General features: G+C 45.9%; 1 protein-coding gene across 2 annotated transcripts in view; it reads right to left on the reverse strand.

Moving 5' to 3' along the window:
- PIAS3 (protein inhibitor of activated STAT 3) overlaps positions 1–17,051 on the reverse strand; it is a 588,108-nt gene that overhangs the window by 449,912 nt on the left and 121,145 nt on the right. For both annotated transcript variants that reach the window (XM_069652797.1, XM_069652796.1), the window contains exon 4: positions 10,562–10,612. In XM_069652797.1, coding sequence (XP_069508898.1) covers positions 10,562–10,612 — 51 coding nt within the window. The remainder of the gene's footprint in view (positions 1–10,561; positions 10,613–17,051) is intronic.

Consider the following 17,051-nt stretch of genomic DNA (forward strand, 5'->3'; position numbering starts at 1 on the left):
CATGCAGGAAACAATTAGGCAGTTAGTTACCCTTGTGGGCGCCTATGTCCATACAAGAAAATGTAGGCAGTAAAATACCCTTTGCCTGCGCCGATCTATACATACGGACTAGCAATGAACCCGAGTGGGCGCCAGTTTCCCCCCAATCTAATAGTAAATATTGTAAAAGTTGACAAATTGTTTATAGCAGATAAATGAATTATTTTGCTACGATTCTTTGGCAGTAGAACCTCACAGGCGCCATTTTATCATTTGTCATCTTAAAGTGCAACTTGCTAATCAGGCCAAATTGGCTATGTTTCTCCCAAGTGGGTTAGATATATGAAACAAGAAGGTGTGTTACTCCACCAAGTCCTAAATCATAAAGCGTAATTTGTACACCAGTGCACATGTGTTTATTGAGGTTATAAAGTGCAATACGCTTATTTAACTAACCACACATTTTTGCTTGGACGCAAAGTACCTGTTTAAGGTGCAATATGCATTCTTCTACTGGTTCCAAGTGGACTAAATGTATAGAGCAAAAAATACAATGTTCTTGCCGATCTTAAATTGTAAAACATATCTGATTGAAAATTGTTACTTGCTAGATATATCTATGCATCAAAGTCTTAAGTGCAGTGTGCTTTGTAAACTGATTACAGATTTGTCACAAGTGCAAAGGTATCTATTTAAAGTGCAATGTGCCATCTTAAATTACTGATAGCTTGACGTTAGTGTCTCTTGATTTTATATATATTACATGCCAACATTGTACCAAGTCCTGTAATATTCTTAAAATATGCGCACTCGAGAATTTCACAGTGCGCAGAAAAAAGTGTCCTTAAAATGTGCAAAAACAGGACATCTAACATTAAATCAAAAAATGTGCAAGTATGTGAGAATTCACAAAACATGTTAAGAATGTGTCACAAAAGTGCGTCAAATTAAAAACCACATTTTGCAGGACTAAAAATTAGTTCCGAGATTACTCCGATTGCATATATTTGCCTTTAACATCTTGTTGCATTGGGTTTAGACATCTTAATCACCCACAAAAACATACAGTGCCTCATCTCGATTATGGCCTCCAGGAGATAGTGTTAAAATCCACAATATATCTTGATTCTGTTTGTCCGAGTTTCCGAAGTCTGTCCCCGCCTCTTGGATGTATTTTCACATTGTCAATAACAAAATATTTAACCCTTTAAGTGCCACCGACGAGCCGGCTCGTCAGTGGAAAGCGCTCCAGGCTGCCCCCGATGAGCCGACTCGTCGGTTTTGGCACTCTGCTTTGCTCGATCCCTGCAACCCCCGGGCTATGTGAGGGGGAGGTCCCCCCTCACTGCCAGGGGGCTGGATTACCTTCAGTTTCACGTCAGCGTGCGTAAAGCACGTCGGCGTGCAACTGAAAGTAAAAACACTCCAGCAGCCATTTTCGGCTGATGCAGTGAAGAGAGAAGGTAAGAGACCTTCGTGCTCCGCCTCGATCTCCGGTTGTATTTCAAGCCGGAGATCGAGGCGGGTATCGTTGGAAAGTGGAGATTCTCCCCTTTACAACGATACCCATTGTGTGGCATTGCTGCGCACAGATCGGGCGCAGGGTGCGCGATCTGCGGGCAGCAATGCCACCAGATCAAGACAGATCCGTTTGTGACGCGGGGGGATGGGGGCTGCTTACTAGGTAAGCGGCCCCCTTCCGCCCGTGGCCCCAAAGCATGGGGCCGCAGCGCCAGAGACCCCTGGGGGCAGATGATCACTTCCCCCAGGGGTAAAAAAAAAAGAATTCAAGGGAAGGGGGGAGGTGGGCGGGGGTTTGGGGCCCTGGGGCCCACTAGACCACCAAGTATATGGCAAAAGGTGGTGTCCTTGGAAAGGGGAGGTTCTCCCCTTTCCAAGGACACCATCTACATGAGGCATTGCTGGTCACGGATCAGCGCAGAGCGCTGATCCGTGACCAGCAACCCACTTGGACCACCATGGATCCGTTTGTGAGTTGGGGGGAAGGTGGGGTTGCTTCAAGTAAGCAGCCCTCTCCCCCCCCGGCCCCCAAAGCATGGGGGCACATGCATGTGAACCCTGGGGCAGATGGCTGACCATCTGCCCCCAGGGAATGTAAAAAAAAAAAAAATGAAATGATGGGAAAAGGGGGTGGGGGGCCACTAGCCACCATGGATTTTTTACTGAATGAAAGGGGGGGTGCCCCCCCAACCGAAGTAGAAAGGGGGCACCCCTTGTAACCCTCCCTGGGGGCAGATATCTGCTCCTAGGAAGGGGCATCTGACCCCAGGGAGGGAATGCATGATGTGGGGCCCCCCCTATCTGCCCGCCCCCAGGGAGGGTTGCATGAGGTGGGGCCCTACATTTGGGGTGGGGGGGTGAGTGCCACCCCCCATTGCAGTACAACATTCGCTGCCAATTTAGGGTGGCCCTCAGCCCCCCCCCCCCTAAAATGCAGCCTACAATTGTGTATTTTTTTTGGTTACCCAAGTTCGCTTTGCGCAGATGGCCACATTAGTGTGCCAATCTGCCCCCAGGGTGCCCAAACCCTACTGCCCCATCTATTGGGGGCCCTGTCCCACCATTTGCTGTGGCCCTCTCCTCACCCACACTGAACGGAGGGGGGGGGCACATCATGCAGCCCTTCCTAGGAGGCTCAGGGAGAGCTTCATGAGGTATCCCCCCCAGCCATTTGGGGGGGGGGAAGAGGGCCACCACAAAAGGTGGGGCAGGACCTCCAATAGATGGGGCAGTAGGGTTTGGGCACCCTGGGGGCAGATTGGCACACTAATGTGGCCATCTGCGCCAAGCAAAGTTGGGTAAACAAAAAAAATACAAAATCGTAGGCTGCTTTTTAGGGGGGCTGAGCGCCATCCTAAATTGCCAGTGAATGTTATACTTCAACGGGGGTGGCACTCACCCCCCCTCCCACCCCAAATGGAGGGCCCCACCTCATGCATCCCTCCCTGGTGTCAGATAGGGGGGCCCCACCTCATGCATCCCTCCCTGGGGTCAGATGCCCCTTCCTAGGAGCAGATATCTGCCCCCAGGGAGGGTTGCATGAGGTGGGGCTCTCCATTTGGGGTGGGAGGGGGGGTGAGTGCCACCCCCGTTGAAGTATAACATTCGCTGGCAATTTAGGATGGCGCTCAGCCCCCCTAAAAAGCAGCCTACGATTTTGTATTTTTTTCTTTGTTTACCCAACTTCGCTTTGCGCAGATGGCCACATTAGTGTGCCAATCTGCCCCCAGGGTGCCCAAACCCTACTGCCCCATCCATTGGGGGGCCTGTCCCACCATTTTTGGGGGCCCTCTCCCCCCACCCCAAATGGAGGGGGGGGTGTACCTCACACAGCCGTTTGTAGGAGGCCCAGGGAGGCCTGCATGAGGTGCCCCTGCCACCCATTTGGGTTAGGGGGGCAAGGGCCCCCAAAAATGGTGGGACAGGCCCCCAGTGGGTGGGGCAGTAAGGTTTGGGCACCCCGGGGCCAGATTGGCACACCAATGTGCCCCTCTGCACCAAGGCAAGTTTCGTAAACAAAAAAAAATGGAAAATGGTGGAACGCTTTTTAGGGGGGTGGGGTGTGTGGGGCACCCCAAAGGGTCTGGGAAGTTTCTAATGGGATGATGCATTGACCCCCTCCCCCCAGCCACAATGGAGTCGGTGCCATGTCATGCAGCCATCCCTGGGACCAGATATCTGCTCCTAGGAGCGGACGCCTGAGCCCAGGGAGGAGTGCAGGACAGCCCCCCCCCCCATTATCTGCCCCTGGGCAGGGCAACATGAGATGGGCCGCCCCTCCGATTTGGCCATGTGTGGGTTCCCACGGGTGTCCTCTTTTGGAAAATGCGTGGGGTTCCCGGTTTTCCTTGCTGGCTTCGACACCCTAGGCCCAAATCTGTAGGTTGCCCACATGAACAAAATGGGAAGTGGTGAATGCACAGAGGTCTGACTTGCGCGAAGCGGCCCAGAATTTATTAACCAGAACCCCAGACAAAGTGAACATTGTGTTTTTTCCCCACCAAATATCACACTTTGTCGGGGATTGTGGCTAATAAAAACAGGGGCAATTTGCGCAAGGCAGACCTCTGTGGATTCCCACAGATGTCCTCTTGTGAAAAATGCATGGGGTTCCCCTTTTTCCTTGCTGGCTTCGACACCCTAGGCCCAAATCTGTAGGTTGTCCACATGAACAAAATGGGCAGTGGCGAAAGGCTTCGGGTCCCCAGTGGGTTCCCCTTTTCCTTTTGCGCCCCGGTAGATGCACCCACACATGTGAGGTACCGATTTCATTGGGACACTTGTGTGAACGCAGGACGGTTAGGCCATTTGTTGTTTGGGGTGTGTTTCGATGGGTGAGCCGATCGAAATGTGTGGAAAATGCGTTTTTTTCCCACATTACAGACTTTGCGGGGGTGTCTGGGTAATAAATTATGGGGCGATGTGCCCAAATCAAACCTCTGCGGATTCCCACGGGTGTCCTCTTTTCGGAAATGCATGGGGTTCCCTGTTTTCCTTGGTGGCTTGGACACCCGAGGCCCATATCTGTATGTTGTGCTGGTCAGCAGAGCGTCTGAAATTCCGGTCTGAAAACAGACTTGGGGTTACTTGCGTTTTAGGCTTTCCCCTTGGCGACCAGGTAGGAGCACCCACACATGTGAGGGTACCGTTTTCATAGGGACACCTGTGGGAACGCGGGACGGTAGGCCATGTGTTGTGTTTGTGTGGTTTTCATAACGTTTTGACCCATTTGCTGGTGCCCTTTGTCACACAACCCTTTCATTTCCCAAATGTGACCTACATTTAGTCGCTGCTTTAGGCACCATACTCTTTTGTAACCTGCACAAGTCACCTACCCTTGAAAAGGTCTGTCTGTGCTCTTTCAAAAAATGTACTTGCCATTCCTCACCACATTGGTTTTCCCGATTTACACATGCTAATTGCATCTGTTCAGGCCGTGAGCGTAAAACTCCTGTGTACCATGGCTCAGTGTTTGGCTTGTGGTATTGCTCGTTTTATAAAACATTACAAAAAATGTGTGCTTTCCTAACTGCAAGAGTCAGAGAATGTAGCAGAGCATTGCTTTTCTCAAAATTCATAGAAGCCATTGCCGTACCAAGCGAACCATGTCCAACACATACCTTTTTTTTCGGTAATTTTCCCGCTTTTCCCCCAATCTATGGCATTTTCCCCTACCTAGTGTTTGCCTGACCTACACAAATCACCCCTTCCTAAACTTGGAATTTTGTCTACTTTTCAGAAATATATGACTTTCCGTCCTCCAATTCGGCTTTCCTACCCTTTTCTCCCATTCCGTCCATGCATGTCCAATTGGCAAAAATTGCCAAAATCGCCTACCTCTCACAAAACAGTTGATAACCACATCAAAATATTTTTTTTCCGTTTCCACTCAACCTGTTTTTGAAAGCCAGGAAATTGGGGAATTCAGCACAGCAAACCATTTGTTCCTAGCTCTTCCAAGAAAAAAAAAACAGGCTACTTTGTACATCAGTTTATTGGCATTTTTTGAAAAAACCCAAAATGTTCCCCCTTTTTGGTTATTTTCTCTCACCCCCCTACAGCAACCTAGGATTCCTGGGTGGCGTTACGACCGCCTACATGTGGGAAAAAAAGGAGCCAAATTTGGCCGAGATATCTTATGTAACAAAAAGGTTACAAGCCATTGAATGGCCACATATCGAAATCAGCAAAAAAGGCCCTGGCACTGGGGAGAAATACCCATGGCACTTAAAGGGTTAAAAGAGCTGATGGTGCCCCGATGTACATCTTCAAAATGTTTAGCAAGAGGGTAGGACATGTCTTGGTTTTTGATTGCTCGCAAATGCTGTACGATGCGTAGCCTTGCTTCTAGTTTTGTACTGCCAATGTACCATAAATTGCGAGCACACGTTATGACATTTATAGCAAACTGTGTAAAGCATCTAAGTTCTTTTTTGATTAGGATTTCCATTTTGGTCCGAGGATGAACATATTTCTGAGTATTTATTCCAAAACGACATGCTTTGCACTTTGTACATGTAAAGAAACCAGGTGATCATTTTGTTAGCCCCCCATGACTGCTGGTGGTGAATGTGGCCGCAAAGTAAAGGGTAAACGCTAAGGTGGTTTAAGGAGCATGACAACACTTTATGGCTTCTAATAATGGAATGACGACAAAAGAAGACTAAAAACAGATCCATCTTACAATTGAGGGAAAGAAAGGCACTGTACATTGATAGGCGATTAACTTTTTGAAGTGACGATGATTCAACGTGTGATTGCCGTTTTGTGTTCACTGGTTGAAACATACTTGGCGACAACCTTGTTTGCATGGAAGAAGGCTTTCGATAGTGTGGCATTAGAAGTTAGATGATGACTGACGTCCTTGTCTATTTTGAGCAAATGCCAATATTTGTTCAAGATTTTCTTTGTTTCGTATTGTAAGTAGTAATAAATCTGATGGAGTTGTTTTCTTTCTCTTGTATGCGTTTCATTTGAGAATTGCCTTTTCCAAGCACCATTTCCCTGGTTTTATTGCTGCTTCAGTCATATGCTTTATTTATGGTGTGTTTGCGATATCCTCTTGCTAAGAATCTGGCTGCTGCTTTTTTTGCATGTTTTTCCCACACTGAAATTTCACTACAATTTCTTTTGATTCGCAGGAACTTACCATATGGGATGCTATTTTTGAGACTGGTAGGATGTGCACTAGTTGCATGTAAGAGAGTGTTAGTGCTTGTTTCTTTTCGACGCAATTCAGTAGTTATGTTAACATTTATTATTTTTACTTTGATGTCCAAGTAAACTTTTTCTGAACGATGATGGTCAGTGAATTTAAGATTTGAATGTTCCCGATTGAGGCTTTAAAAAAAACATCCAGTCTGTCTCCGTCCCATTCCATATGACAAAAAGGTCGTAAATGTACCTTTGCCAAAGGACGACTTTGTCAGTATGTCTTTTTTGATCTTCATTTGTAAAAAGGGCTTCCTCCCACGCGCCCATGTATAAATGGTCAAATGTTGGGGCTACCGCAGTGTCCATGGCGGTTCCACAGATTTGGTTATAAAAAACATGGTCAAACATGAATGTATTGCGAGTTAAAATGAAGGAGAACATATCCAGCAGCATTTGCGAGTGTTCACGATAACTGAGTGATCTAGTTGACAGAAAACACTTGACTGCAGCAAGACCCTGTGGATGTGAAATACATGTATATAAGGAGACCACATCTAATGTTACCAGAAGGAACTCATGATTCCAAGGGATGTGGGCAATCTGTTTAAGAAAGGCTGTAGTGTCTCTTGTGTACGATGGCAATGTTTCCACAAAAGGAAACAAAAAAAGATAAATATGATACATTACTCAACGTAATGGTATTTCTGATGCTTGCATCTGCTTACATTCACATGCTATGCATAGGCTGACATCTAGTGGAAGCAGCAGAGTATTACAGTTGTTGTTTTCGAAATTCAAAAAGGGACGTTAACAGGGCATGCCAGTAATACTATCCCTAGTGTGACGTCCACTGTACCCATGGTCCTTCACGCGTCGAGGTCCCTCAGATTGTTTTGTTTCTGACATGAGGTAGCATGAAGTGTAGAGTGAGTACATGTGTATCCAAGCAGATATGCATCAGAGAAGGTCATAAACATCCATGCACCTTCTCTCCAAGGGGAGGAAGGGTGGGCGCATGTGAATATAAGCAGATACAAGCATTAGAAATACGATTACGGCAAGTAATGCATCCCTCCTGAGGTTTGTGGAATCTGCTTAGATCACATGCTACGCATAGATCAGCGAGCAGTGTTGGGAGAAGATGGTGGGCTGTGAGGTGGTCCTGCGGCAAATTGATGTTTTACAACCGCTTGTCCCACCTGCGTATCTGCTTTGGAATGAGTGTCAATGCAGTAGTGCTGAGTGAAAGTATGTACTGAGCTCCATGTAGGTACTTTGCAAATGGTGTCTAGCGGGACATTTGGATAAAGGCCAAAGTAGCTCCTGTACCCCTTGTGGAGTGAGCCCTTGGTGTGAAAGGCAGAGTTTTGCTTGACAATGAGCAACAGAGCTGCATGCATCCGACTATCCACCTGGAGATGGCATTTTTGGAAATGCGGTCTCCTTCTCAGTCTGGTGCTACAGAGACAAACAGTTGGTCTGTTTTTCTAAGCGGTTTGGTCTTATTTATTAAAGAACAGTCCTCCTTACATCTAGTGTATGGGCTTTCTTCTCAGCTACGCTTGTTGGATTCTGGAAGAAGGCTGGTAGCTCAATGGATTGGTTCACGTGAAATTTGGAGATGAATTTTGGTGAAAACCTAGGGTGTGTACGTAAAACCAATTTGGCCTTGTGCATGACAAAGAAAGGGTCCTACACTGACAATGCTTGCAGTTCACTAACTCTTCTTATGGAAGACATAGCCACTAAGAAGGCAGTTTTGTAGGTCAGGTCTTTAAGGCTTGACTTATGGATAGGTTCAAAGGGGGATCTCTTGATCTTTGGAAGTACTACATTGAGATCCCAGCCTGGCGGTGGATTTGAAATTGGAGGGTGAAGTCTCTTTAATCCCCGTTAGGGAGAATTCTCATAAATGTGCTAATTCCCTTCACCCTAGAGACCCTCAGCAACTTTGCTGGATTTTGAGGACTTGATATTTTTACCTGGAGAAGAGTGTGAGCCTTTTTTGCCCACTATCTCATGCATTTTGATGTGTGTTTTACTCGTGTTCTTTGATTATGGAGTTTTAGACAACTCCATAGGCATCATCTTTTCAGTTGCGTCACACAGCACCCTCAGTGCAGTGACACAGGGAAGTGAGGCTGTCCCAAGGTTTAATTACCTTCTCTGGGATAAACTACTGTTCCCCAGAGAAAGTAAAGTGAAACTGACTTCACTAGTCTTTCCAAATTCCTAGATCCAGCACACACTATCTTACAATAGAGTGCTGGATGGGTTACTTAGTATCCCGTGTCTAGAAACTCATGTACCAGTCAAATGCTACCCTTTCCTCTCGAAATGGCCGGTGGCAGTGGTTTTACAACAAACTACCATGATTTTTCCCGACCGCGAACACTGGTACCCTTCAATAGTGGGAGCCATGTTTTTCAAGATGGCGTCTGAGCCCCCTTTGTTTAAACAGGTCCCGGTCTTCTTTTTTCGCCATTTCTTTTTTGGAAAGGTCCTTCTAGAGTTTGTCTCTGCGTGCCAAACCAGGTTTGGTCCCTTTGTTCCTACGCCTTTGGCGGGCTTCAGGACAGAAGACCGCCTCTGGCGCCCGAGTGTCTGGGGTGGGCAGGAAGTGAGGGAGGTGACCAAAACTCCCTGTGCTTACTCTCCTAGGAGGCCCAAATAAACTTTGGTGTAATTGGCTGGCTGGCTGACTGTCCGGCAAGGACAGCCACCCTGCTGGGTGAGTGGCAGCTCCGCTGGAATGAATGGGAGGAACCTGGATAAAAGGCGAGTCTCTTGGCTTGGAAGGCAGAGTCGACCACTAGAACGAAAGAACCGAAGACAAGCTGGAAGAGGATGGCTGCTGCAACTCCTGGACCGTTGGTTTGCCCGGTGAAGCCCTGCTGCAGGTCCAAAGATCTTCCATTTTGCCCGCTAGTTTGACCAGTCCCCGTGCAGTGCAGGAGTCCCCCAACGTCCTCCCTCTTGTCCCCACGACTGAGGCTCAGGAATAGTGAGATCTGCAGGAACTGCCAGGAACCAACGTCTTCAGCTGCATCTTTTCTTCATATTAAGGTACTGTGCCAACCCGATTGAGAGAACTTACCTCTCGCAGTGAACGTTTGTGAAACATTCCCAACTTGCAGGCCTTATCAGCTTGTGACCCAAAATATGATTCTTTTTTGTACAAACTACTGCTGAGAACTTTGACAAAGACTTTACCGTTTACTACAAGAACTGCTCTTTCCTATCCAAGACACTAGCCCATTGACTTTGGCCTAGGCCTATTGAACTGAATCGAGTCCTCTAGTGAACTAAAACTAGTTGCACTGCCTAATAAAGTATTTGTGATCTATTTTATTAACTTGTGTCTTTTACTCCTATTTAAAGTTACTGAAATGCCATTTTGCTCCTATTTGAGGGGAGCCTAATTTACTCAGAAACTTATTGGTTTGGTAGTGAAGTGTGCTTGTGTATAATATTAAGTTGCCTCCTTCTAGTGAAAGTGTTCTAAATGACTGTAATAAATTAATAAGTGTTTACCAAGAAACCTTGAGTGTAATTGTCTACTTGAACCACTGTGATTGTAAGACCTCTGTGTAACATCCTTGTACTGCTCACATTCCCTCTTGAGATAAGCCTGGCTGCTCAGCTCACTACCAAAAACTGTGTAGTACAGATTTATACTAAAGGTTGGTTTTGCTTACACCTGTAGTCCTAATTGTAGGTGGTGGGCCCAGAGGGTACTGCATGCAATTCTGCCTAACAGTGCAGTCCACCAGGGTAACAATAATACCACAGTGGCAAAAGGGACAAACAGCAAAACAAAATAAATTATTAGATTGCCCCTTTTCCAATCAGTTAACAAGCATTTAAGGAAATAATCGATCAAATTACTTAACCGTGCCCACGTTACCTTAGCTGTACTTGCACTGTGTAGTCACATTTGGCACCTGGTAAAATTTCCCTGGAAATGGAAACAATAGTTGAATCAAAGACATTGCAGGCAAAGCAGCTAGGTATTACAAAACGTTTAATTCATCAAAATCCAAGCGTTCAATGGAAAAATGTGCACTAGCCATACAAGTTAAATCCTAACTCCCAGTGCATAAAGGATTTGCAGACAATTGGTGAGTGCGGTGCAAAGAGTGATCCCTACACATTAGAAAGGCTAAGATTGGAGGTTTATGTCGCTCGAGGAACAGTGACTTCAGAAATAAGTGCTGCTGTTAGGAGAGTTTCTCAGCACTGTTTTGCTGGACAGAAAAATAACTTTCCACAATTAGGAAAGAAGGTCACCCTCGAGCCCCCATGACTGCTGGTGGTGAATGTGGCCGCAAAGTAAAGGGTAAACTCGAAGGTGGTCAGCAGGGTGGTTTAAGGAGCATGACAACACTTTATGGCTTTTAATAATGGAATGACGACAAAAGAAGAATAAAAACAGATCCATCTTACCGTTGAGGGAAAGAAATGCACTGTACATTGATAGGCGATTAACTTTTTGAAATGAGGATGATTCAACGCGTGATTAGTGACCCCGTCAAGTTAGGGTCACAAGGATTCAGGATCAACCAAGACCTCAATCCACCAAATTTGATCCAGTGGGGTTAGAAAGTCCCAATTAATGTATGCATGTGTAGCACCCAAACCTGGAAGTATCACAGCGCTTGTACATGGTAAAGGGTGTGAAAAGTCAAACAAGTCAACATAAGTACAAGTCATATTTGTTAAATTACCAGGTTTTCAAGAGTTTTCTGAAGGCGAGTTATATGAGGGTTCATTCCTGATGTGGGTGGAGAGAGCGTTCCACAGTAAGCACAGTGACACAGAAGCTAGAGCCCCCAGCTCATTTCAGATTGAATCTGGATGTTTTGAAGAGTGAGTCTGGAGGAGGAGCCGAGCGCAGCGCACATCGATTTTTAGCTGAGATGTGTGGGATCAGGTAAGAGGAGGCGTTTTTGTGCAAAAAGCGGGTGTGACTGGGAGAGTTTTGAATTCAATTCCTGCTTTGATAGGCAGCCAGTGCGCCTCTCTTCTTAAGGCAGAGATGTGGTCAGAGTTTTAGGACCAGGGCTGCCCAAAGGGCTTTGTTTTGTAACAGTTGTAGCTTCGAGAGGTTCTTGGAGAAGTGCCAGATAAAGGTACATTGCAATAGGCCAGTTTGGTGCATATAATAGCACATGCAAGAGTCAGGCAATTAGCTGGAGAAAGGAATGTCCTGCTCAGGGCAATGAGTTTAGCCGCGTAGGCTGTCGAAGAGGCCAGCACATTTACCTAGTGGGACATGTTGAGTTCAGCGTTGATGTAGATGCCAAGTGCCTTGACAAACTTGGAAACCAGGATGGTGGTGTAGTCAATGGTAAAGGAGGAATAGGATGTCATGGTTTATTCTCAAGAGAATAAACGTTCCCATACAGTTGCATTTTAGTGCATAAAAGCCAGTCAATCTGCCCTCATGTTAACAACAATCAGTCAGGTGTCTTTTGAATACTTTCAAAGATCCCCTGCATCACCAGTTTGGCATGATTCTGGTGTGAGGAACAAAAATTCAAGACATCTTTGGAGTCACTCTGGCGATGCTGAGCCAGAGACCAAAGAAACCCGATTCTGGGATACAGTGAGACCTTAGTCAACAATTCCAATCCAGTTGCCAGGTAGTGCAGACAGTGGACAAGCAGCGTCAGTAATGTAAACCCAGGAGTCCCAGGTTTATTTTATCAACATCCTGTAGAACCAATAGTATATTTTGTAATTAGTAGGCCTCTGGTTCTATGTGTTATCAGCGCCCAATCCAGTGCTACCACCTCTTTGGGCAAGGAGCCAGGTATCTTCCGAGAGCAAATAGGTCTTTGAGGCTTGCGCCCCAGCTGATACCGCCCAGGCAAGGGGGGTGGGGGCAAGAAAGGCTCTTTTCATTGTGAAAGCTGGAACCCGCAGATAACAGTAGCACTTCGATGTTGATTTTGAGCATACTGCGTCCCTCAGCTTCTACAGGATCCTCTTTGGTTTCTGGTTACTTTTCAGTGCTTTGGAACTCATGCAGGGGATATACGTGCAGATTGATCTATCATAGCAATATTGGAAGCACACAGCATCCACTCCACTCACAATCATGCAAGTTTTCAAATGTTTGTTAGTGTGCCAAGTCAGAATCAGGAAACACTCAGACATTTTCTTAAGGGGATTTATTGTTTCAACACTTCAAAATCATACTGTGTCCCTGCAGTCCAAAGCAGCATCCTAGAAAGAAAGATGGCTAAAGGGTGGTTGTCACAAAGTCCTCTAAAGTAAACAGAGTGTCATCCAGAAAACCTGGTCTAGTGTGGATTCTGTCCCTACCACTTGTAAACACAAGAAAACAACGTTACAAACACAGGAAAGTTTCTTTACCCCAACCAAAGAATGTTGACTGACTGCTGACCTCTTTGTGATCTCTTAATCACAAGTAATGTGGCCATTAGGGCTTGGTTAGAGTTCCAGTCTCTACTAGCAGTCTTTACTCTTTCCTCCAAAGTCTTTTATTAGTCTCTTACGTGTTATAAGAAAGTTTGTATCAGTCTTTGAGACAATGACATATGCTGGTTCATTAACCACTCACTATTCAGGACCAAATAACTTCACGGGGCTCCCAAACACAGAATTTGGTACAACTCTTTCCAGTGGTGGTTGTCCGTTTTCACAGGCCGGCTTTGCCGGTATTCTCAGATGTCCCACCTTGGGACTGGGTTGTTCTCACCTTCACTTGTCTTTCGGTTTCTTGTACCCCACGGTTTGCTTTCTCCTTCCCGCCCTGGGGTGTCGTCGTCCTCACCCTTCCTCTGGGTTGTATATCTGGTACCCTGCGCTTGGGGCTGTCTTTTGGTAGCTCACTGGAGGCTATAGGGTCTCCTCCCACTGCTTGAAGTATATTCGTTTTTACCATGCTCCTGGATATGCTGTTTGGCTCCCCACCATGTAGTCTGGGGCTTCTGGCAGCCTGGCTTGAGCGGATTCTCATCTCACCAAGATTTGAGGTGTGCTCGTTCTCCCCCAACCCTGGGGTATGCTCCCCTCCCATGTCTAATGGAGCAGGGCGTACCTCTTTCTCTGTGGCAGTCCTTGTTCGGTTTTCATTTGAATGCTACATCCCCCTCACCTGTGAGACCCCTAGCACTTTTTGCTGGACTTGTGGATTTTTTTTCTATGTTCTTGAGTGGGAATCTTTTTTCCCCACTCGCCCTTTCTTTTACTCTTTTTATAGGTGTCCTTTTTATGAATCGCCATACTTTATTTTTGGAATTATGCCTTACTATAACGTTTTGGGCATTTGCATTTTTCCTATTGCAGAACACAGCACTTTCTGTGCAGTGTTACTGGGGTGCCCTTTGGGCTCCCCTTTTATTTCCTCTTGGGTTCCTTGTGTGAACTACTGTTCCCAAGGGTAGAAAGATACTTTTTATCATTTGTACAATCACCATTGTGAGAGCATCACCCCACCTTATGCGGAGGGCTGAGGAGATACATTGTATCCCCTTTTTCACTGTTCCTCTAACCTTCATGTTAGTTTGTTTGTTTATTTGGTAATGCACACCAAACCCAAGGGTCGCTGGGCGCAACAGTTACAAGATTATTTTAGACTTAGTTACAGCATACATGTCATTGCATTAAGAGTAGAAGAAATGTACAGTACATAAGAAGGAATTTACAATGTATACAATTTGGGTAGCGGGGTACATAGTACACATAGTTCAAGGATAGAATCACAGGTGGGTGTGTGATATCTTAGAGATCCTTGGTGCGAAGCCAGTTTAGCAAGTTATGTATAAATCTCGAGTATGGTTGTTCCACTTCTAGGCACAGGTGGTTGGATGATCTGGTATGGTGGGTTGAGATTTTTCTGGTCATTCTGGAAGAAAGATGGGGAGGTGCAGCATTGTTAAGGCATCTGAAGGTAAGGGATGCCATTTTGAGGTGAATCGGGTCACTAATTTTTAACCAGTGCTGGTCTCTTCTAAGGTTTGAGATATGCTCTCTACGATGTATGTTCAAAGCAGCTCTCAAGGCATTATTTTGTAGAATTTGCATTTTGTTAAGGATATTTTTGTTAGTGCCTGCATATAAGGCATTGCAATAGTCTAGTTTAGATATCATCAATGCATTGGCAAGTGTAATGCAACTAGCTTTGGATAAGTATGTTTATGTTTATTTATTTTATATAGCACTTTAAGACAAAGCGCTTTACAATTTAACAAGATACAATAATGGTAGAAGCAAGTTAACAATCATAATACAATGATTTAATATGTAGAACAGTTTCCTTGGAAGTGGAGATGATGGTACAGAAAGAAGGAAGGGAGAGGAGGTAGAAAGAAAAAGGAGCAGCAGTAAAGTCAGATATGAGAGATAAGGTCAGGTGGATGTGAGAAGGGAGGAGAAGGGAAGGTAAGAGGGGAGATGGTAGAAGATCAAGGGGGGGGTGAAGAAGGGCTTTCAAGGAGGTGCGGAAGGAGGTGTAGGTGGGGATAGAGCGGATAGAGAGAGGTAAGGAGTTCCAGTGTACGGGTGCCAAGAGCTGAAAGGAACTGAAGCGAGAGGCCGCACATGGTGATGAGGGTACAGTGAACAAGAAGAGGTCAGCAGAGCGGAGAGGACGAGAGAGAGTGTAAAATGAGAGAAGAGAAGAGAGATTGGGGGGAGCAAAGTCGTGGAGTGATTTGAAGACCAGACAGAGGAATTGGAATTTAAGCTGGGAAGGGAAGCCAGCCAAGTTGAGAGAGCGAGGAGGAAATAGAGTTGCGAGGGCCGAGTAGACAGAGTACGGATAGAGGAGTGGTAGATGGATTTGAGGGGGGTCAGATGAGAGGCAGGAAGTCCAAAGAGGAGAGAAGAGTAGTAGAAGAGACGGGAGGAGATTAAGAGTTTAGAAGCGTGGAAGGTGAGGGAGGATCGGATCTTGCGAATGTTGTAGAGATGGTGCCGGCAGGAGCGAGAGGTGAGAGAAATGTGGTGGGAGAAGGAGAGGGAGGAGTCTAAGTGGAGACCAAGATTGCAGGTATGGGTAGAGATAGGGAGATTGGCAGGGGTAAAGTGGATGGAGGAGGGGAACGTGTGTTAGAAGGAAAGAAAAGTAAGGATAAGTAGGGTTTGCAGGCCCTGATCAATTTACAAGTATAAGCTGTAGATGAGGCCATAGAGCTAACTTGTTTTTTTAGTGATAATGTGGAATCAAGGTAAAAACCTAATGTTTTTACCTCAGTTACTACTTTGATTATGTTGCCGTCGATATTGAAGGCAGCGTAGCTGGGGCTGAGATTATTTAGGTTAGAGTCACAACCCAGAATCAGGATCTCAGTTTTGCCGTCGTTCAGGCAGAGACCACGTGAGGCCATCCATGCCTGAATCAGGAGGTATATCCTATTTACCAGAGCCGTGTCTTTGACAAAGTTGCCCGAGAGGGGAATGAGGATCTGGGTGTTATCAGCATAATTAGTATGTGACACCTAGCCTATCAAGTTTGTCAAAGAGGGGCTTGGTAAAGATGTTATACATTGTCGGTGAGACGCATGAACCTTGTGGAACACCACAGGTAATTTGGATTGGGTTTCCTGAGGCTGAAGGGGAGAACACTCATCGTACAGTTAGCTTTGAAGGATTGTACCCAGGCTATGGCATCACTCGAGAAGTGTGCAGTTGACGCTAGGTGTTCGCATAACACAGCATGATTCACCAAGTCGAAAGCTGCCAAGAGGTCGAGGAGGAGTAGCATAGCTGTTTTTTACCTTTGTCCTTCAACTCGTCAATTTGTGTCTTTAGGTCAATTAACGTTGTTTCAGTCCTGCGTTGTGGTCGGATTCCAGATTGGCGCTAACCTAATAGAAGGTTAGCCTCCAGGTACCTTTGGATTTGGAGGTGAGCTACTCTGTCGATAATTTTAAGGAGGAAAGGGACTGTAGTGATGGGTCTGTAATTGGTGGGAATGGCTGGATCTAGGGTCTGTTTCTTACGGAGGGGTAGCACCCAGGATTCTTTAAGGTTGATTGGGACAGTGTTTGAATTGAAGGAGGCGTTAATTAGCTTAGAGATAAAAGGTGCTAAATCTCTAGCTGCATCCTTAATTATTTGTGCTGGTCAACTATCGCCCTGGCAGTCAGAGGGCTTCAGGGATAGTATAACCTTTTCAGTTTCCAAGATGGAGATATTGGTGAATCTGAAAAGTATATCAATGATTGGAGATGCCGAGGGTGAGGTAGGTGGCGTCTCTGTGGAGCGCAAGGATGCTTTTTTATTTGCTATTTTAGTCTGCAGAGTAACTATTTTATTGGATAACGCATTTTGGATGCTGGTGCACCATTGTTTATCTTTCGGGGCATTGTCTGTAGGTGGGACAGGGTTTTCCATTTCACGGAGGATGGTGAAGAACTCCTTAG

This window comes from Ambystoma mexicanum, chromosome 1p (genome assembly GCF_040938575.1).
Source record: "Ambystoma mexicanum isolate Mex_15411 chromosome 1p, UKY_AmexF1_1, whole genome shotgun sequence".
Lineage (NCBI taxonomy): Eukaryota > Metazoa > Chordata > Amphibia > Caudata > Ambystomatidae > Ambystoma > Ambystoma mexicanum.